This window comes from Nomascus leucogenys, chromosome 18 (assembly GCF_006542625.1).
Source record: "Nomascus leucogenys isolate Asia chromosome 18, Asia_NLE_v1, whole genome shotgun sequence".
Classification (NCBI taxonomy): Eukaryota; Metazoa; Chordata; class Mammalia; order Primates; family Hylobatidae; genus Nomascus; species Nomascus leucogenys.
In genome coordinates, this window is record NC_044398.1 from 12,265,464 (window position 1) to 12,289,526 (window position 24,063).

The 24,063-nt window shown below is 34.0% G+C and overlaps 1 protein-coding gene across 1 annotated transcript in view; it reads right to left on the reverse strand.

The window, feature by feature from the left end:
* Positions 1 to 787: 787 nt before the first annotated feature.
* Positions 788 to 24,063, reverse strand: part of RTKN2 (rhotekin 2) — an 83,767-nt gene continuing 60,491 nt past the window's right edge. Inside the window, exons 10-12 of the mRNA XM_003258230.4 lie at positions 12,401 to 12,566; positions 7,333 to 7,440; positions 788 to 6,028 (exon numbers count right to left, since the gene is read on the reverse strand). Of these exons, the coding sequence (XP_003258278.2) occupies positions 5,493 to 6,028; positions 7,333 to 7,440; positions 12,401 to 12,566 (810 nt within the window). The 3' untranslated portion in view covers positions 788 to 5,492. The remainder of the gene's footprint in view (positions 6,029 to 7,332; positions 7,441 to 12,400; positions 12,567 to 24,063) is intronic.

A 24,063-nucleotide genomic window follows, 5' to 3' on the forward strand; every position in this document is an offset into this window, starting at 1 on the left:
AGGGTGTGGTGGGTAGACTTCTAAAATAGCACTCCAGTGGCTCTCATTCAATGGCTCTTTACCCATGAAGACGATGAGATATCACATCCATGATTATATTGCATGCAAAAGGGATTTCCGAATCAGTTGACCTGGAATTACTCAAAAGGGAAATTATCCTGGTGGGCATTCCTCATCTAATCATACGAGCCCTTTAAAAGCAAAGCACTTTCTTCAATTGGGAGCAGCTGAAATAGCCAGAGATTTGAAGCATGAGGCAGGCTTGATGCACTCTTGCTGACTTTTAAGACTGAAGGGGCTACTTGAAAGGGCCGGAGCATAGTTTCTAGGAGCTAAGAGTGACCCCTAGCCAACGGCTAGTCCTACAAGCACAGGAACTGAGCATGAAGTACCTAGTAGGGCATGGCAGGTTGGAGCTGGGTTGTAATGGTTTCTGTAAACTACAGAAGGGGATCTGAACTTTTTATTCTGCTCCATTGGAAGCACATTTTAAAAGAATTTTTTAAAACTAACTGAAAATACCTGAAGAATCTAACACAGTATGTATATGAGTATGTATGTATATCTATAGTTTTATATTTTATATACATAAAACACACATTTTAATATTTGAGGTAAGTGAATAATTCCTCTATTATTCTCCCTGTTAATATAAAATTATAAAATTGCTACAACTAATTCAGTTAAATATGTTTCTTAAAATGGTTAGGTTCAACAAAAATACATCCATTCATAATTTTGAGTAAACAAAATATAAAAATATTTTTAAACAAGACACCAAAAAGTATTCATTTTCAACAAAACAATTTATTTTGATATCTTGAAACATCTGACATAATTATGTATATACAAGATCTTTTCAATCTACCTCTCCTTTAGTAGTTACATTAAGAGATTACCATATGTCTCAAAAGCAAACTGCTGCAATTTAAAACACAATTTTCCATAAGATCTGGAATGATCTTTCCTAATTATCAAATGTGTCAGGATTAGTATTTTCTCCCATATTCAGATAAAGAAAAATGTTTGTTAAAATTTCTGTAACTAGCTTTTTTTGTTGTTAATTGAATGTAAAGGTGGTTTGTTTCTCTAAGCACATTGATTAGTAGGCCTCTCTCCCTCAAGTTTTTTTTTAATGTTAAATATTTCTGATGACACTACAGATTTAGAAATAAAATGCTGAAATAATCCAGCTGAGCCAGGATTGCTCATTTGTCTCCCCCACTCTGAGGCGCTCTGCGGGAATAAAGTACCGAGGGAGGTACATTAAAACAAGGAGACTCCTTGTGGCTAGCAGCGACTGAATATCCTAGGTACCTAATTTACTGCAGTGGCTTAAGCTCTGGGGAAATTCTGGATCACTAAACTAAAAGTAAGGTTATGTCAATGGATTTTCAAAACAGTATACTTTAAGAAGGATTATATGTAAACATTTTAATAATGTTAATTATACCATGGCTATCAGAATGTTAGTCTTATAATAATTAGCACCAGCTACTTGGTATGTCTTTTTCTGATTAAACTGATTCCACCACACTGTCTACTTCTATCAGTCTAGTCTAGAGGAGCACTTAAAGAGAAAAAGTTAGAAAACGTCTTCACGAATCAGTTCTTTTAATGCATAGAAGTTTCAGTTACATGACTTGGGCTTGCTTACCAAATACCTTTGGTACTTTAAAAAATGTATGTCCATGATATACTTTTTAATCCAGAAGTTTGACCCATATTAAAAAATAAAAATTATAAACAAAGCCAATTACACAAGCATGTTGGAAAATAACACACCCTAATATATTTTCAAATGACTTGTCTTTTAAAAACCCAAAGGTAACATCTTTCCCAGAGTTAACTACGAACATCTATGATCCAGAATAAGCAGATTTCATTTGACTATTAACAGCAATGAAGCAGTTACACACAAACATGTAAACATATGTAAACACTTAAAAATAGTGATGCCTTTGAAATGCAAGGGGAAAATGACAATGTAAAGTTATAATTTAAGACTAATAGTGAAGATAGCTACTAGAATATAAATGGTCATCAGTTAATTAAAGTTTAATTACTATTCAGTAATTCACTCTTTAACAAGAAAATGAGTTATGATAAATTCAGACTACAGGGACAGATATTTTTCTTGCAGAGCAGTTCTTGCTCATGGTGCAATGCAGCATTCTGTCCATGTAGTATAGTTGTACCTCATTCGTGGTAACACAGGTGATTACATTCAAATGGCATTTAACATAAATTGCACCAAACTGCCCTATAATTTCATTTTGGACTGAATTAATTAACTTCTCAGTAGGTGGCTGAGGTGCTGAACATAAGCCTAAAGAAATACTTGACTGCTTAACCTACCTTACGTGAGGTGTCTCTAATTCAAGACAGCTTCCATTTTTAATAAATAGTAGCAGGTAAAATGCATTTAGTAAGATCCCAAAGGGTAAAGATAAGGCATTTATAATAAATGGATTTAGTTTTCCACATAAATTCACATCCATTTAAAAGAAGTCAGGGGGCATTGCAGACAGCTAAGGAGGATTTAACAAAACTCAGCAAGAGTTGGCATGCCTGATATTTTTGAAAGACTATTTACCTTAGGAGGTGTGCATTTAGAATTTTAAAAATGCCTTCTTTGCCCTTGCAAGATATTAAAATACAAAAGTTACCACTTAGTAGCAATTAAAAATAATACTATCTTAATGCTGACTTCATAATTTATATCCCAGAGCTTGAAATGTAATTGTCTAAGACATTATCTTTAGATCATCAGAATTATCATATCATAAAGTATCTATTCTATTTCCCCAATTATATTATCAAGAGCTGACAGCTAACTCTTTGTTTCAAGTTTATAGTCTTCATATATCAAGAAACAAATTAAAAGGACAAACAAGGAATGTGAAAGCTCATAAAAAGCTGAAGCAGCTTTCATATTACATGGCGTATTTATTTGTCATAAACTTCTGGTTTAAGAAATGGGAAAACAAACACTTCTTTTGAAACACTCTTTGACACAGTGCTTAACTATTTTTAGATTTTTTTTTTAAACTGTAAAGGAAGGGAGGAAGGAGAGACAGAAGGAAAGTGGGAAAAGGGGATGAGACAGAGAGGGAGGAGAGGGGGCCAGAGAAAGAAACAAAGACAAAAAGGAAGGAAGGAAGGAGGGAGGGAAGGAGGGAGGGAACGAAAGAAGGAAGGAAGGAAGGAAGGAAGGAAGGAAGGAAGGAAGGAAGGAAGGAAGGAAGGAAGGAAACCAACTTTGTATTATAACTACAGTCCTTAGGTAAGGGTTAAATTAGCATTTCAGGAGCTGAAGACACCAGACCCATTTCAAAGACTTGTAACATACAGTAAGCTGGGCCCCCCAGAAAGAGACCGAATAATTTGGTGGGGAGGGGGTGGTGGTCCTTGCTCAGGCTTTTAAATGGTCCTAGGTAAAAAGGGCTTCAGTCCTGTTTCAAAGTTCTGCTCTGAGGGCACAACTGCTAGATAATTTCTATATGAACACTTTCTTTTTCTTATACACCTTAAATCCTTCCTGCTGTTATCCGCATGAGGAAAAATGGCAAGAATATAATCTGGAAGTTTTAATACTGATTTGTAATAAAAGAAGGTGTCAACTAGGAAAAAAAAAAGAATGCTTAGATGCCAGCTTCAAAACAATTTTGCCTGCAGCATCTTCTAGCTCAATAATTTAGTGGCAATGACAGTCACAAATGCTGTCAAAAACAGCAATGAGGTTTTAAAAAATAACCAAAAAATTCAAACAATAGTATCCTTTACATTTTTAATGTCATTTATTGAAATGGCAGTCATAACAGAAGCTTTGAGAGCCTTCTAGTTAGAAAAAATAAGTCCACTTTTTAAGGTTTCCATACATGTGATGATCTCTACATGCTATCAAGCAGGCATATAGTATTTTCTTCTCACGAAAACCTGTGTCTGTCCTGGTGTTACCAGTCACAAGAAACCTTTTGTTATCATTACTCCCTCAAGATTCAATTCTTACTAGGAGTCCTGGGCAAACACAAAAGTGTCCTGGCAGTTACATCATTCTCTATAAATGAAAAAGACCCTGCTATCTGAAAATAATGAAAGGCTCCGTTTAAATTAATGTGGTTTTTTGGTCAAGTGTTCATTTTGTTTTGTAATAATGTAGTTCTGATCCAAATAGAGTTCTTGCTAGCTTTAAAAAGATCTCAAGAGATTATACACAGGGCAGCAATTTAATTCTTAAATTTTTATTTCTTGCAATGACATTTAGGGTTCAGTGTGATTTGAGATTTTTAGTGCTGTTGCTGACACCTTATGGAAACTGTTTTATTTGGAAATTCTGATTAGATTTTTAAAACTGTTCTGCTCTTGTTTACAAAAAGCATTATTATAAAAAATGGATTTTTTGTTCCTTTAAGGTATTTTTATGCTATTTATTCCTCACTTGACTTTATAATCCTGTTTGGGTCACTATGATTAGTTGCTATGGAAATTACCTCCTATGGAAATGATTCCAATGTCATTGTTGTAAGAATATGACATTTAATGAAAAATACCGCTAGCAGACATCAACTCTTACTAGGAAAAGGAAATCTAATTAAAATTTTAAAAAAGAATTCTGAAAATTATTTACCATGGCCAACTTTTGTGATATTTTTGAATCTCTCATCTTTTTAAATAAGTATTAAATGAATTTTAAGGTGTTGATCAGCTACTCACTTCCCTAAATTCCAAAGTCACAATGGAAATTAGTACCACACACAGAAAAATTGAATGTAAAGAGCATTTCATCTATCGTTTCTCTAAACTAATAAGTGTTATGCTTCATTAATGAAAGTTAATGTCAACAGTATTTCAGGGCTCATCAAGGAAACAAGTTTGAATAGCATATTACAAATTCCCTTTAAAGATGAAGAATTTAATATTGCAAAATTTATCCCAGGAATTTAAAAGGTCAGGCCTATAAACTAGTGAGTTAAACAATAGATGAGAGCCAGTGAACCACTAGATGAGAATTCCAGAATGCTAAGAAGAGAATTTTCTTGGGTGGATTCTATAATTTGTGGTTTGAATAAAACCTTTGAAACATTCCATTAGTATTAAAATTCTCACAATGAGAATATGGCTCATATTTAACACATTTTAAATTACTAGACAGTCTCTCCCCAAAAGAAATTTTAATGCTTTATTCTGCCTAGGGCTTATTCACTGCCTGGTACTAATTCAGGAATAAATTAACCCTTCCAACAATTAGGATATTGTCTAGAAACTGCCTCTTGCACACTGCTGGAGAAATCACTTACATTTTGCAAATCAGGAGTAAAAGGGAAATCCATTTCTTCATTATAAAATGTTTTTCTATACCTAATAGCTTATTAATTATTGGTATAAATCACTATCATATTTACCTATATAATTACACTTTATTCTATAATGCCTCTGAATTAAGCTTCACAGTTATAGATTTTGTTAAATGTTTTATCATTAAGAGTTTTCTATACTTGTGCCTGCAGCCATGATCTAGGGTCCAGGATGTCTTTGATGGATTTCTGCCTTGGAGCTGGCACTGGCTTGGCTTCAAAATTGGTTTTAGTGTCTGTGTGCTCACCATCACTTAATCTATTCTTCCTGGCAGGGAGAAGTTTTCGAGGAGCAGCCATTGGTTTCGGTAAGTGATGCATTAGGGTTGATAGTTTGGTATCCAAAGACGATGTCTGAGATACACTTGTTTTTCCCCAGTTGTCCTTAACCAGTTGGTCTGTGTTACTCTGTGATTTTAAGCTGAATGGAAGTTTATCAGAAGGAGGAAGGGGAGCTTGTCTCTTTTTCCCTTTTTCGTCATGTAATGGCTCACTTGCAGGAGACAGTACCTTTTTCTGGATGACCATTTGATGGTTACCATCAAAAAGTGTGGCCCAAGGAGGTGGTAAGCATTCTTCACGCTGACCAGTAAGGAACTGCCCATTTGTCTCTTCAATTTTTTTTTGTATTATATCCGTTAGACTTTCAAGTTTCATAGGTGAATCAATGCCTATAATAATTTTAAGAAAAAAAACATGAACAAATTCAAAAGCAGTATGCACTTTATCTGAATAAATTCTTTTCCAAACTAGTATGCTATATATAATGGTCATCAAAGACTATAAGGAAAACGTTCACTTGTAAAAATAACCACACCATCAGAACTAAAAAGATCATGCACTGCACCAATCATACATTATATATGTAAACATCCACATAATACATAGTATATAAAACATATATAATATATATATATAATGTACATAATACATACACATTTATAAATATATTCCTATGTAAATTAGCAAAATCCAGCTTTCAAAGAAGTGGAGTTATATGAGTTTTCTAAAAAATTCTATAGATTAAGTATGAGATAACATTTCTTGGATTTAAAACCTTATTCTGACTGCTAGGTAAGAGATTTCCTTTTTACAAAAGCTAGATATATATTAGGATGACTGTATTTAGATGAGTATTCTTTCCTGTAGACCAGCAAAGTCTCTGTTAAAAGGGAAATTGCTTAAAACCAAAAACCCAGGAAAACAGAGTGAAGCCCTCATACCACTTTGGTAATAAGGGTGGTGGGTGAAACTTTCCTTGGGAAAAATAAAAGAACAGAGATAAATGTCTATTAAATGAATTACTAGTATTTTAAAATGTGTGAACCCAAATGTATCATTTTTAACCTAACATTTTAAAGTGAATGTAAGTACAGGTACATTGGTGGCAAATTAAACAGAATTTAGACTGACTTGCACTTGTTCACAGCATTATTTACTGAGGCAATGGCACAAAAAAAAACACCCTTCAAGGTGTGGGAAATTGAATATTAGTGAGTCTAGAAATTTAAAATTTTCCAAAGTATTAAACTTAACCAATTTTTTTTTTCCGGCTAGAGATGAAAGCTTCCATTCATTAATATGCACTTATCAACACTACTTGAAAACAAATTTAATAAAATACAGAAAAAAATTACTGAACATGATTACATTTTAGAATCTGCAAGTGTTTATTTTCAGAATTTTCATCAGCTACTCAGCTAATATTTATTTTCAGTGCACCTTTACTCATTTTAAGCCTTAAATTTTTTGTTTGATCTTAAGCATTCAGACTATGAAAAAATGTGTATTCATTATTTTGTATTAATTCATCTATTAAACATGAGTTCTTTAGTCTATAATCATAGTCTTTTTTCATTCATTTTGATTGTGCCCTGAAAATTTTAGCATTTTAATGTCAATAGAATAAGCTGCTTGAGTATGGACAATGTTGTTTTTGTTATCTTGAAGCTTAGAAAAGACAAACTCCACTTACTCATATCATGGTAGACTGAGGTTGCCTCTTTTGTCAAGAACAAAGGTGGTTTCCGTGGTGACATAATCTCAATTTTCATAAGTTCTTCACAACAATGCTTCCATTGGCCTAAGACAGACAGAAAAAAGGTAGACTAGTTTAAAACATAAATGTGAAGATATATATTTCATTTTTAATAGATAGCAATACATTTTTGCTTTGAATAAAAATCAGTGAATTTATAAATAAAGCACTGCCTTAAGGGAGGCTTGCAGAAAAACCTAGTACTATCCATAATTTCGAAGTCCAGTCCTGAACATAAAAGTAATCTATTTAAAAAATAAAGTTCCGCCAGGCACGGTGGCTCACGCCTGTAATCCCAGCAAGTTGGAAGGCGTAGGTGGGCGGATCACCTGAGGTCCGGAGTTCAAGACCAGCCTGGCCAACATGGGGAAACCCCTTCTCTACTAAAAATACAAAAACTAGCCGGGTGTGGTGGCAGGTGACTGTAGTCCCCTCTACTCGGGAGGCTGAGGTAGGAGGATCGCTTGAACTCGGGAGGCAGAGGTTACAATGAGCTGAGATTGTACCACTGCACTCCAGACTGGGCAATAGAGGGAGACTCTGTCTCAAAAAAAGAAAAAAAAAAAAAAAAAAGAAATACTTCTATGCAAAGACATTAGGCTAAAATCTCTAGGCTATTAAATACTATCCTATTTAACTAAATGGTTAATAACTACTTTAAAATTTCTATTTATTGCAAAAGTTTGTGCAGGTTCTCTTCTTTTAAATATTAAACATTAAGTATTCAAGATGTTGAAAGGTTAAACAATCAACTGAAATATAGTTACCTAGAAGGAAATAGAAAAAAACATAAAGGAGTGAAGTTCTCAAAAATGGTTTTAACCATGAAAATTTTGATTAAGAAATAAAAAATATTTATTTAACAACTGTCCCTTTAAGATGATTATCATGCTTTTCAAAATCATTTAACTCTAGAAAAACACTGTATTTTCATTTAGGTTTTAAAAGGTATATAAAAACCTATTAAGTCATATCACCCAATAAAATTCTGAGTCTAATTTGTTTTAGGAAGGACACATTAAATAAAGGCATTTGGAATAAGAAAAAAATACTCTTAAATAAAATCAACTATTAAGTTAAAATTTAAGTGTGGACATTAATTTTTATTTTAATTATGTTTCACACTATTTTAATCTTAAATTTTTTAGATTTCTCCTGAGTGCTGTCTAAAAATTTAATCTTTTCATACTTGTTGTGCACCTGCATGCTGGACAGCAACTATGCTAGTTCCTACGTATCTGTCTATTAATTTTATAAGAGTAAGTTACTGAGGTTCACCTTCTTATAGCCTATCTTATACCAGTAGAAAAGTAAATGTAATACACCTATGTTGTATATCCATATTTCATATCCAACTTGATTATTTTCTATGACTTAAAAACTAAGGACACTTCATGTTTAGTAAAATTACTCCTTTTTGTTGTTTGTAGTTGAATATACTATCATAGTAATATGATAATATATGCATAAATTAAAAATCCACCACTGTTAGTTAAGAAACATCAAAAAGCCTTTCAGCATGTTTTATTATGATGCTAAGCACTGAATAGGATAAAAATTTCAAAATAAGCCACATAGCAACTGATAAAGGGAATAAATTCTCGAGTACAAGGCTTCAAAGGTTGATCCCTAGAATGTATATCTAGTAGGATCTGAGATCTGATAACTTATTCCTCCCCACACTTCCTTTTATAGATAAATATATAAGAGCCAGTTTTTTTCTTCTTGGGGGCAAGAAAAAAAACCCGTATCTAATGGAAAAATAACGAAACACTTTAAACTGGCACATAGTTCTGTCACATTCTTAGAAAAATTATTATATAGTATTTCCTCTATATTGATAAATGAAAGCATTTCATTGTTAAACTAGTAGCAGAATACGAGTTACAATGAAAACTGGAATATAATGCCACATTATTTCACGTGTTGCTAAAGTCAGAGGTACATATGTGTTCATGGGTCAAGACTTTACAATTGAAACATTTATTTTGCCAGTAAATAAATCTCTATGCATAGCTATACTTGATAGCCAGTATGCTAACATGAAAACAAGGGCGCAATATGAAATATTAAATGGGTATGTTTTGTTCACATAACAATTTATATATTGAAGATGTTTCCTAAAATACCATTTACTGTTAGGGTGTTCCCAGTCAAAATAATTTTTTATGCTAAGCTCCTAAAGTAACTCAATATTTATATTGTTAAATATTTTAAAAAAATTTAATATTCCAAATCTACCTTAATTTTCTGTATCTTTGACCTACCATTCTTTGCTCCACTCCTATTGACCATCCAGAACACGTGTCACTCCTCTTTTACATGTTTGTTAACTCACAAATATTAAAAATAGTTATTACATCCCCCTTGCCCACCAACATCCACCCGAGGCTATTCTTCCCCAGGCTAAACAGATCTACCTCCATAAGTGTTTCCTCCTGAGTTCTAATTATCTCACTTTCCTGGTTTTCTATTCTTAAATAGCGCCAAATAATTGAAATTTGCTCTCAATATTAAATTTCTCTTACTTTATTCTGCCCTGAATATCTATCCTGTACTTTGTTCTACGTACCATACTTCAACCAGGATCACAAGAGGTTGTACCTGTCACTAGGAAAGTTAAAATTTTAAAGTACAAGTCAAATTTTTAGTATGGTATAAATACCTCCATCTTGGCTTAATATATCCATACACAATGAATTCTGAATTTTGAAGTATAAATGTAATAGAATTTGTACTATAAAAATTACATAGGTTGGCAGTTTTTATGCAAAAAAGCATTAAATACCAAAAAAGTAACCAGACCCGAGAACCAAGTTGTCATCACTTCCTTATTATGTTGACAGTAGAAAAATGTCATGAGGTTCTTATTCCTTCAAATCCCCATTTTAGCATGATAAATTATTTCACATAATCTAGAGAATGAAAGCATGAGATGATCATCTAATAGTAGCTGATATCTAGACTACAAGATTCTGGTATTATCACCTTCATTTACCTCTCCTGTTTTTATGCACATAACAATTATAGAATAGCTGGGTGCGGTGGCTCACACCTGTAATCCCAGCACTTTGGGGGGCCGAGGTGGGCGGATCACCTGAGGTCTGGAGTTCGAGAACAGCCTGACCAACATGGAGAAATCCCGTCTGTCCTAAAAATACAAAATTAGCTGGGCGTGGTGGCACATGCCTGTAATCCCAGCTACTCGGGAGACTGAGGCAGGAGAATCACTTGAACCCGGGAGGCAGAGGTTGCGGTGAGCCAAGATTGCGCCATTGCACTCCAGCCTGGGCAACGAGAGCGAAACTCCATCTCAAAAAAATAAAAGTAAAACAAATAAAAATATCAAAATCATTTCTAAAAATAAGTCATTTATAAGACAGATTCTCTAAGAACATTTAGGAAAATGGTTAAAGTTTTAGCTATGATTAGCAAAAGCAAGGAAGTTCTTGTCTTTTAAGTTATATACCTGAGATCTGCTGAAAAAAAATTTTTTTTTTTAAGACAAGAGTCTTGCTCTGTTGCCCAGGTTGCAGTGTACAGGCGAGATCTTGGCTCACTGCAACCTCCGCCTCCCGGCTTCAAGCAATTCTCCTGCCTCAGCCTCCCAAGTAGCTGGGACTACAGGCACGTGCCACCACGCCTGGCTAATTTTTGTGTTTTTAGTAGATATGGGGTTTTACCATGTAGGTCAGGCTGGTCTCAAACTCCTGACTTCAGGTGATCCGCCTGCCTCAGCCTCCCAGAGTGCTGGGATTACAGGCGTGAGCCACCGTGCCTGGCCTGAAAATTTTAACTAAATAAATGTGGTACATGCTGATAAGCATGAAATGAACATTTGAACATTTATTGAGTATCTAGGGATGATACTTAAGGAAAACAAGTCCTAAACAATCCAAGAAGGCCATGGAGGGAATCCTCTAGTTCAATGCTGTGAACCAGAAACCTCTTCAGGCCTAAGTTTTCTCATCTTCAGAGCAAAGGGAAATAATTTCTACCTCACAGGAGTGTTATAAGAAATAAATGAAATAATCTGTTATATGGGAAATAATCCATAAATTTAGATCCCTTTCTTGCCTCTTACCCAATTTCTAACTTGAGAGCTGCAGGTATTAACTCTTCCTCATAGTGATCCAGAAAACAGAATTCCTAAAATGTCTGTCCCTAGGATTATTTCTATGAGTTGCAGAAATAATTTCCTTTTTTTGGAAATGTCTCAACTTTCTATGGAATAGCATTCAGTAGACAAAATACTGGTAGTATCTATCAGTAGGCTTTGTTTGATCAGAAACAGACATTATCAACATTCTACATTTTCAATATAATGATAATATGCTATTGAACTTACTGTCAGTAAACACAAAGAACTGTTACGATTTCAGTATTTTCCTGTTGATAAAATTCCTCCTTGAGAAATATTAGAACCTCATATATTTTACACACTAGAGCCCTATTACATTACCATCCATTGTTTTTATGTCCATGTCATTGGACTGTATTATCGAGATGAGAAAATCGTATGTGTGTGGTTTAAAAAGAAACCTGTCTGGATGATGTCCAAGAAGATGATAACAAATCTGGAGTTAAGGGAAGGCTACAAAAGTGAGACTCCTGAATGTTTCAATATTTTAGGATCATCATTATCCTGGAAAAGTTTTTTGTTCCTCGAATGGCTTCTTATCCCTTGGATCAAACACATTGCTTTCAACAGTTAAATCCTAATATTTTGAGAGAATATGGTCTGGTTGTTTTAGTGACCAAAGGGAGCTTCAAAAAGTAGGAGGTAGAGATGCTAGAATCCAAACGTATACTATACAATAGTCAGTCAGGCACTGGAAAGAGATTGAGAGAAAGAAGCATCAGTGCATTGATGATATACTACCATTTTTTCAAGAACATAAAAAAATTTTTGCTACAAACTATAAGATTATAATTTTAAGATTGCTGTGCACATCCTTTTAGGCTACATAAATACACAACTAAAAAAATCCAAATATCTATTTACTAAGATCAAAGAAATGCTGCCAGAAGGCTTCCATCCACTTCTGAAGATCTTCTCTATTGTCAGCTGCAAAAATCTCAGTTATAGCTTGTCCAGGAACAGGATTGATGACAGAGAAATTATGGATTCTTTTCTTGGCATCCTTATCCATTGCCCGGATTCTGGTTTCCTAAAAATTAAGAAAAAAATTGGGGTTTTGCATGAGAAAATTTCTGTAATGATCAAACAAATGTTTTATTGCTTAGCTACCATATTTATACCTGATGTAACCATAATCTTATTGGTGATCATTTGAAATTTACAACATGTAATTTTGAGAATTTTTTATATTCAAACTCCAATCTAGGTTTTTAAAAAAGAATGCTTTATATAAAAAAGCTGAATAATGTCTTAAATTATGCTATATATAGCACTTATGCTAAATTACATGAGATTAAAACACAACCCCTGTTTTGATCTATCTCAGTTTAAGTGGAAGTTTACTGTCTTTTACATACATCTTAAAATTTCCAATAAAACAAGTACAGCATGTCACAGCTATAATGTGGATTATGTTAACCATATTTCAAATTAATAAAATAGAAGAATCAGTAAAGTATGATTTTATTCTAATATTCATGCATAATATCTAGTGCTATCAGTTAAAGCCGTAAAACCGTAACTTAGTGTTTACTGTAGCAAAACAGGTGTTTCTCATTAACATTTATTTTGTATGTAACATTCATTTACAAAGTCCATAGCTAAAGATCCATAAAGTAATATAATCTTTATAATGTTTAAATTATTTTTAAAGTGCTAAGTACAACACTACCACAAAGACAATGGTTTCATTCATGCTGATAGTCTAAACCTTTTCTCTGAGTGATACTAGAATGCTATTATGATGACACTTATTGATTCTATACTTAGAAGATTCTGAGAAGTCTATTCCCAAGTCACACACAGGCACAGCCATGCCACATGGTAAGCTGGCAACTACATGTAGCTTTGACCAAGGAATATTGGGGGATAAAGTCTGTACTAGAACTATCTGTTACACAAAGATAGAGATTTGATGCCTAGATAACAACTCACTTACACTATTCCAGGGCAATGCTGTCCAGTATAAGTACAATGTGAGCCACATATGTAATTGAAAATTTTCTAAAAACCACAATAAGTAAAAAGAAACTGCTGAAATTAATTTAACGATGTATTTCATGTAACTCAGCATATCTGAAATATGTTGAAGGCTTTCATACTAAGCCTTCAAAATCCAGTTTGTATTTTACACTTACAGCACATCTCGATCTGGACCAGCCACATTGTAAGTGTCTAACAGTGACTCCGGGATAGTGGCTACTGCACTGTACATAGTGGTTCAAGAGAATCATGGTTAAGCCTACTGTAATGTGTGACAAGAATATTTTGGCTGGTAGTAATAAAAGCTGATTAAGAATAGAAAGAAATTCTTCACTGAGTAAAGTGTGAGGAGAGGCTATACAGTCACACACCAAAACCTACATATACATACAATATGGATATTATGTAGTCATTACAGAAGTAGCAGGGTTAGGAAGAAAAGCTATCCATTCCCTGAAAAATGGATAAATACAGGCAGGTGAACACCATATATACTACACAAGGAATTCCCTTCTGAAGGAATAAATTCTTATTCAAAAACCGTAGGGGAAAAATGTTTGTTGTATAAAGCAGCAACATAACTTTGAACCTTTAGAGTATCACAAAATATAACAATCATTAACCATCTTAGAGACAGTCTATCCTGTCACAGTAGAAATCTAGGAATGTGAGTGTCTTTAGAGGACTGTAATGGGACTTATGCCCAGTATCTTAATTTTCTCATAATAGAGTCTTTTTACACTTCTATGTCTTGGTAATAAACTTTGTGAATTAATTCTTTTAAGTAATTATTTTTATTATGTAACAAATTTTGCCCTAAATGGTATCCTTGGAGCTCAAAGATGCACCTAATCATCCACCGTAAATATAAAGCTTATAATCACAAGCAGAGAATGCCTTAAGCTCTAGGAAGAATCTTTGATATGCTACTCTTATCAGACTAATTGAAGGTTAAATCACAGTAGGGGAAAAACCCTCTATTGTATTACAAAATAAAATAAAATAAAAAGTATTCTTGTTACTGAAATTGTGCTTCCCTCCACCAATTCCATTTTAATAAACATTTCTGACTACTTTTTGTATAAAGGATTAAAGTGGATTCAATCTTTAAATAAGGGAAATTTGATTTTTATAGATGAATTTGGATATTTTTACCAAGGTATCATTTCAAATGAAACCACTACATAGAAAATCTGATGAACTCAATCATTTATATCCTTCTAAGAGAATATAATGCAAAAATATATAAATACTACTGTGTATACTCCATTAATTCTGGTAGCCATAAATATCACTACATTTTTAAAACCTGAGAGGTTTTTAAAAGGTGCAAATGAAATGCAGAATTTGAATTAACTTCTATATGTTATCATCCAAAATAAATTAATGGAAAACTTAACCAAAAAAATGCATGTCGAAGAAAAAGTGATTAATGCAAGTAAAGTTTCTTAGAGAGTCAGAAAGTTCATGCAAGCTGTTTTTTCACTGTGGGAAAATATCAACAATAGTTCTCAGGTCTTCAATTCTCAAAAAAGGAAGTGATTAGAAAACACTAAGGTGAATTTTAGGACTGTTATTTATGGGCTTATGTGTTTATATAAGTGAAGTATCTCCTCTTAGGGTATGAAAACAAGGAACTTGGTAATTCCCTGCCTCCCCCCATATTTCTGCCACCTAAAATATTGCCTAGTACTCAGTAAATGGCTAAAAAATATTTAAAGAACAAATGAAATAGGAAAAGAACAACTCAAATAATGATTAAAAAGTTTTGTATTGATAGACCCAGATCCCAGAAATAATCTCCAATCCAATTCTTTATGAGGAAACATGTTCTGTGAGAAGTAGTCTATTAAGCCCAGCGCTTCCTGTATTGTTTTTGCTAATCTCAAAACTTCAATTATCTAGGGGGTTTTATAGTCAACTTTTCTTGATTTGTAAATAGATTTGAGATTATTCACTGTGTAATTTTATTCTGTAGCTGGGTTTGCTTTTCGTCAGTCTGCAGTTTTTCACTCCATGAGATGGTGGTGTTACCTAGAGAATGCCAAGTGAAATCAATAAAAACATAAACTGGGAAGTCAATTTTGTAATAAAACATAAACTCTAAAGTCACAGGAAAGTTTCATTTAGGTTTTTAAAAATTATTATTTTGAATTAAAACTGTACTTCCTCTTCTTCATTTCTATATACATGGAAAATTACTAGATCAGGACTACATTTATAAATTATATATGTTACTTTTGACTATACGACCATAAAAAATGCACCCAGATTATGGTCTCTAAATACTCTTTACTAAAAAAATCAGAGCTTTTTGAAGAAATGGCTGACTCTCAGCCTGGGCCAGGAAAGGTGTAAGATGATTCTGGAACATCCTGTCCTATCAGAAATCTAAGATTCCTAGGGTTATGTCAAAAGGATTCAAGAGTCAACTCGAAGGGGCTTCTACTAGTCAAACATTGGACCTTGATTAGAACATTGATTAGAATAGCAATGGCAATGGACAGACACATGACACATATTTAAATCCAAAAATTCATAACAATATTTAAAAACTAACTCATTGGTCACCTGTGAAACATGGTAGGAAACCATCTCATTGTTTTGGTAACTGACATATAAATGGGAAAAAACAAACAAGCAAACAAACAAACAAAAAAACAACAAAAAAAACCCAAGCACTTATCCTGTCTTCCCTATAAGAATTGTACTTCAGGGTAACCAAATAGCTGATGAAGTACAGGCATTCCAGCTATAAGGAATGTATAAATACTACCAGTTTGTAATCCTTAATGAAATAAAGGATCTAAACAATGCTCATCAGTGGTTGTTAAGATGAGTGGAAGACCTAGATATATGATAATGCTTCTTGATGAAAGTATATGACCCTTCCTAAAATGTATTCTTACTAACCAACCAACAAATCTGAATATGATCCAAAAATATAAGAAAAAAGGCAGGCGGGGTGTGGTGGCTCATGCCAGTAATCCCAGCACTTTGGGAGGTGGAGGCAGGTGGATCACTTGAGGTCGGGAGTTCAAGACCAGCCTGACCAACGTGAAATCCCATCTCTACTAAAAATACAAAATTAGCTGGGCGTGGTGGTGCATGCCTGTAAACCCAGCTACTCGGGAGGCTGAGGCAGGAGAATCACTTGAACTTGGGAGGCAGAGGTTGCAATAAGCCGAGATTGCTCCACTGCTCTCCAGCCTGGGCAACATGAGTGAAACTCCGTCTCAAAAAAAAGAAAAAGGAAAGAAAAATGGCAACCCAGGGATGCAACTAGAAAAATCCAGACTATGGAAAAACCCTGCAGGATAAAAGATCAGTTTCTTCAGCAAATAAATTATCTATGGTGTGTGTGTGTGTGTTTGAAGGGGGGAGTTTGAGGGGGGAGTGAACATAAGTCAACATATTCACTATTATTATTATTATTATTATTAAACTTTTAAGTTCAGGGGTACAAGTGCAGGTTTGTTACATAGGTAAACTTGTATCATGGAGGTCTGCTGTAAAGATTATTTAATCACCCAGGTATTAAGCCTAGTAACCATTAGTTATTTTTCCTGATCTCCCTCTTCCCACTCTCCACACTCTCCAATAGGCCTCAGAATGTGTTGTTACCCTCTATATGTCCATGTGTTCTCATCATTTAGCTCTCACTTATAAGTGAGAAAATGTGGTATTTGGTTTTCTGTTCCTGTTGTTAGTTTGCTAAGGATAATGGCCTCCAGCTCCATCTATGTCCTTGCAAAGGACATGATCTAGTTCATTTTTATGGCTGCAAAGCATTCCATGGTGTATGTGTACCACATTTTCTTGATCCAGCCCACCGCTGATGGGCATTTAGGTTGATTCCATGTCTTTGCTACTGTGAATGGTGCTGCAATGAAAATATGCGTGCATGTGTCTTTATAATAGATTTATATTCTTTTGGGTATATACCCAGTAATGGGATTGCTGGGTCGAATGGTATCTGTCTTTAGGTCTTTGAGGAACCAACACACTGTCTTTCACAATGGCTGAACTAATTTACACCCCCACTGACAATGTGTAAGCATTCCTTTTTCTAAAGAGACTTAAAAGACCTAATCAATCAACCATAATATGTGGCCCTTATTTGGATCCTAACTCAAAAACTTACAAAAATTGAGACTAGGGATCTTAAAGACTGCCTGGATTTTTAACGATATATTAACTACATATAATTATATCTACATATGACAACTTATATATAAAACCATAAATTTTCTTAAGTGTGACAACTGGAATATTTACAAGTAAAATTATATGGTCTCTAGGATTTGCTTCAAAATATATCTAATGGGGCAATGTGTGAGAGTACAAATGGGTTCATTTATACTATTCTATGTATAAATTACCTTGAATTTTTTTCCAAAGAAAACAATTAAAAAATAAAATACAAACACAAAAACCAAAGTCAGTCTATTATTAATGCCTCTTTCTTGGCTGTAATGCAGATAATATCTCACATCTTCCTTACAAACATGCTATAAAGATAAATGAGTTATTTGAAAAGTGCTTCATCTGAAGTCCTATTAATCAGCAATGAAGACAAAATGTTGGTGCTAAAAACAAGCTTTAGACTTTATATACACGCTAATGACAAAAAAGATTATCTTCGTATATACGACAAGGAATGTTTGAAATATGTAACGCATAAGTTAAACCAACCATGAGGTATGATTAGTATCAGTTTAATATAATTATTTTAAATTTATATTAATTAAATCAGATGTAAACTCCTACAGGAAAATGTTTGAAAAATTATTTTTGCTATATTTACTTTTAAAAATCTGAATAGTTGGTATGATTAGATATTAAGAAAACTAACATAATTGGATTAAAATCCCATGTGCTTCATAATAATTTTGCTTTCTAGGTTCTATGATAAATATAATAGTTAAAAGTATTTTCAAAACAATTTATCCAAGGTCTACTACACTAAGCAGTGTTATTGACTTGTTTAGTACAGATTTTATTAAAATGAATGACGTATATAATATTTAAAACAAGAAAATACTTGATCTCAAAGACTCACACTTTTTTTAAACCATCATACCCCTCACCATATTGACGATGGATAAAGCTTTAGTTAACAAAATGCTTTCTATAATGTGTAGGAAATTCAGTTAAGTACCTGTTATTGAGAATGTCTTGCTCAAGAACATTCTTGTGAAGTTTTCTGAATTTGAAGCAATCACTTTGAAGTAAATCACCCTTTCAAATTTGGATTGACAATGGGAGGGGAATAGCTTTTAGGCTTTTCTTCCCTTAATGTGACTATTTCCACAGACAGCTCCCTATGAAAATTAATGAACTAACTTAGCCTTACAAGAAATGCCATTTAGAAGGACAAGAATTATAGCTTGAGAACAGATCCTGTGATCTAAATAACAGAACTATTATTTATATACCTTACCAACTGTGAAATTTATGTTTTCAAATAATTTTTAAGTAGCATTAAGGAAAATTATTTTCATGAGAAAAGAAGAAAGACAACCAAAGACAAAAAACTCTGATTTGTATTTAATGTTTAACATTATTAAGCTTAAAGATCTTAGAGACCAACCATTAGAAATATACTAAACACTAAAAGAGAAACAGTATTCTTTTTGCTTGAGATGGAGTCTCACTCTGTCGCCCAGGCTGGAGTGCAGTGGCACAATCTCGGCTCACTGCAACCTCCACCTCCCAAGTTCAAGCAATTATCCTGCCTTAGCCTCCCGAGTAACTGGGACTACAGGCGTGTGCCGCCATGCCTGGCTAATTTTTTGTGTTTTTAGTAGAGATGGGGTTTCACCCTGTTAGCCAGGATGGTCTCAATCTCCTGATCTCGTGATCCACCCGTGCTGACCTCCCAAAATGCTGGGATTACAGGCGTGAGCTACCGCACCCAGCCGAGAAACACTATTCTTAAAAGTTTTATTTGATCCTTACCTGCTGTATCAGAAAATACCAAACTGGTTTTTATCCTTTGTTTATTTAAGAATACACTGTTCGAGACCACCCTGGGCAACATGGTGAAACTCCGTCTCTACTTAAAAAAAAAAAAAAATTCTGGGGTAATTAAAACTTTTAGGTAAATAATAGTTATGGCCAGTAGCTAGCCGTTTTGTAGGCACTACCAAAAGGGCACAGCGAAAACTTCAAAAATTAGCTGGGCATGGTGGTAGGTGCCTATAATCCCAGCTACTCAGGAGGCTGAGGCAGGAGAACAGCTGGAAGCTGGGAGGTGGAGGTTGCAGTGAGCCAAGATGGCACCACTGCAATCCAGCCTGGGCAACAGAGTAAGACTCCATCTCAAAAATAAATAAACAACTAAATAGGAAAAAAAAAAAAAAGAATATACTAAGAAGCTGGGTATGGTGGCTCATACTTGTAATCCCAGCACTTTGGGAGGCTGAGGCAGGCAGATTGCTTGAGCCCAGGAGTTTGAGACCAGCCTGGGTAACATGGTGAAACCCTGTCTTTACAAAAAATACAAAAATTAGCTAGGTGTGGTGGCATGTACCTGTAGTCCCAGCTACTAGGGAGGTTAAGGCGGGAGGATCCCTTATGTCTGGGAGGTGGAGGCTGCAGTGAGCTGTGATGGCACCATTGCACTCCAGCCTGAGAGACAGGGCCAGACCCTGTCTCAAACAAACAAACAAACAAACAAAAAAAAGAAAACGCTAATAGCATGTCTCCCTTACAAATTTGCAAGGTAAGAAAAACAATCAAAATATCTAACTTAGATTTAAAAACCAAGTAATTTAAAACACTGAATAGATAAAAACCTATGAATTTATCACTATATAAGACAGTGAAGGTAGGGGAGGGAGGAAGATAACACTCATCTGCTACCCCTGGAGGGAGTAATATCAACTCCAATATATATTACCAATACCACTGCAATACCAATACATGACACCAACTTCTTACCCTGAAAATTGGCAATTAAGATACCAAGTATTTATCCTGCCTTTTCACAAGAGACTGTAATTCATCCCTAGTTGATAAGAAAAACTTCTTTACAAAAAGAATGCCAAAAGGAAGGACATATGTAGAATGAAAGTAGTATGAGAAAATCACCCAGAATCTCCCGTGTAATAACTGATTTAGACAAAGATAATCACAGGTGGCTAAAACCATTATGTGAAAGATTGTTAGAAAACAAACACAGTCACACAGTGCCAAGGTGTCTCCTCACTGGCTACTTGGTAATCGTAAAGAGGGAAGATTACTTTATGTTGGAGAGAGGGCATCACCAGTAGTGGCGACAACCTGACATCATGAGCCTCCTAAAGGGAGGCTCTATAAAGTACTTGTCTGTCATCAACCATAAAATATTCTAATAAAAATGTTTTACATAAATACAATCAAGCCTCTAGACCTCATTTACACATTAGAAGAATTGTCGAGGATGCATAATCCTTGAATAATCCTGGACTGAAGACCTGAGGTAAAAGGCCATTTTGGGAAAACGGGGAAATCTGAATATGGACTGAATATTAGGTGACATAAAAAAGTTATTTTTAATTTTCTTAGCTGTGATAATGGTATTATGATTATATGTATATAAAAGGTCCCTATTTTTATTAATAGGAGTTACATGTTGAAGTATTCAGGAATGAAGTATCATGATATCAAAGTCTTATGTTCAAATGGGTCATCAAAAAATATAGATTTAATCAAAGAGATAATGTAAATATGACAAAATGTTAACTGCTGAGTCTAGGTGGTATGTATATGGGCCATCAGTATAGTTTTTTTTTTTCCAACTTTTCTGTACATTTGAATCATTTTGTAAGTTGAGAACAGTGCTCAACTATTACAAAACTTACTTTAAAAGGAAAAATAATTACATAACAGTCATGTTTTAGGAAGTAACAAATATATTTCTTGACTGGGATAGTGCTTGATTTTTTCAATAAAGAGATCAGTGAATTTACTATTAACAGGGAAGTTTTCAGGTGAATGGAAAAATTCAAAGGAAGCCTGAGGTAGAAGTAAGAACTACAAAGAGAAAAAGGCTTCTAAAGAGAAAAACACAGGAAACCTACACTGGAGAAAATTAAGATGGCAATATTGCAAAGAAGGAAAACAGAATACTTTGTCATCAGTTTCATCTTTGAGATTAACAATTAAATTATATTTATATTCTATAATAATAATAAATATATCTTTCCAACCTTAACTCTTATTTCATGTCTAATTTTAAAATGCTCTTTTGTACTTTACACAGAAGTTATGTACAATGGAAGAGATAATTAACTCACCAGTCCTCAAGGTCAAATGTAGCTCACATTGTCTCCAAGTATAAGGCTAAATCTATACAAATTACTAAATTAATAATTTTCCTGTGATATGTAATGGCTAATTGTGGAAGAAACACTGGAATTTTAAGTCTGCTGATTTCAGTCATCTTAACAATGCCACTGATTGACTACAAAATCTCATTAGTCACCTCGCCATCAGCCTTTATTACCACAAGGAAAAGTAAATCAATTAAAATAGGTCAATTCAGTCAGGCCATATAAACATTGTCACCACTTTTCTGGAATTAGATCCTTGTCATCAGACTGAAAATACAGACACACTGACTACAATAACACAGTTTTATTATCAATGTTCTCTTAAATTTAAATCGTAAAGTGTCCACACACATGCCTAAGCCATCGCCTGTAAGTCTACTGTGGCTTCATCCTCAGAACCTCATTTTATAGCTACTTTTTAACTTTCAAAATTTATTTACAGTGATATGAAGAGAGGAAAAAGTCTAATTTTGCCTTCCAAATCTAGTCTAGCAGTACGCCTATGAGGAAATAGCAAAAACAGTCCATGAATTTTTATCTATTTTTTCCTACTCATTAGGAAAAGGGTGAGCCATATAATTTTCCTTACTAATTTGGAAAGTTCTATCTGATCTCTGAGACTATTTCTTCACTTGTAAAAGAAATAATATAGGCCAGGCGGGGTGGCTCACGCTTGTAATCCCAGCACTTTGGGAGGCCGAGGCGGGCGGATCACGAGGTCAGGAGATCGAGACCACGGTGAAACCCCGTCTCTACTAAAAATACAAAAAAATTAGCCGGGCATGGTGGCGGGCGCCTGTAGTCCCAGCTACTCGGAGAGGCTGAGGCAGGAGAATGGCGTGAATCCGGGAGGCAGAGCTTGCAGTGAGCCGAGACTGCGCCACTGCACTCCAGCCTGGGCGACAGCGAGACTCCGTCTCAAAAAAAAAAAAAAAAAAAAAAAAAAAAAAAAAAAAAAAAAAAAAGAAATAATATACCTGTAAAACAGGGCTGCCATAGCTGCTTTGCCTACCTTAAAGGGCTAAGATAAGGCAAGCTGGATTCCTTCAAGACTGTCTTCAAATAAAACTAATGACTTTAAAAATATCATTTGTTTAGATTACATTTTATGACTGAATATTCTATGGTATAAAATATAAGAAAAAAATTAGTAGGATTTCATTTTTACTCCTCAGCTATTTAGTAAAAGCCAACGTAGACATAATCATATACAAAGAACTTTTACCAAAATTATTTAAGCTGAATCTAGTGAAATAATTAGTTACGTATAGATTTGGAGAAATTCTAAGAAAACTGGCCTGGACTTTTAAAAAATGTCAATGTAATGAAAGGCATAAATAAAGGCAGGAGGTGAAGGGCACAATTTAGATGAAAGGAATCAAAGGAAATGCTGACCAGATGCAGTACATGATCCTTGATAAGGTCCTGGATCAAACACTAAATAAAAATTAGAAAGGATATTTTGGGGACAATTAGAGCAATTTCTTCTGTATATTAGATAATATTGTATCAACAATAAACTTTTTGAGCATGACAATAATATGGTTACGAAAAAGTGTCCTTGGTTTTAGGAGAAATATGCTAACATATTCAGAGAAGAAATGTTATGTTGTTTGCAACTGATTTTAAAATGGTTCAGAAAAAAATTTTAACTAGAGAGAAAGCAAATGTGGCAAAATGTTAACAACAGCTGAAGAATCTAGATGAATGGTATACAGGTGTTCATTATTCTGTTTCAATTTTTCCATCTGAAATTTTCAAAAGACTAAAGTGAAAAAGCGGCAGGAAATACAACACTGCATAAACCAAACAAAATAAAAAGTTGGCAAGTAATGAAAAAAGCATGTCAATTTTTCATTAATAAAATTATGTATTTCAAAAACCGAATTTTCTAAGCCAAAATAGATTCATTATAATACTGATGTATTATGTCCTTGATTTGTCAAAACAGTTTAAACAAAAGTTAAATTAGGTGAATTTATATAATAAAAGGTCTCACTAAAAGACTTTCTGTAAGTAAAAAGCAGTGTAATTTCTAAAAGCGGAATAGAAATAGACAAAAATGTTATTATTGGAGAAGATCATGAAAATCAAGTCTTTATAGATTAGTAGACTGGTACCTATGGGTTTTCAGGAATACAACTATTATATACAAGGACATACAACTTTACAGTCTTCCTTAAAGGATAATTTCAAAGACAAGGAGAACAAATGTGATGGCTCATG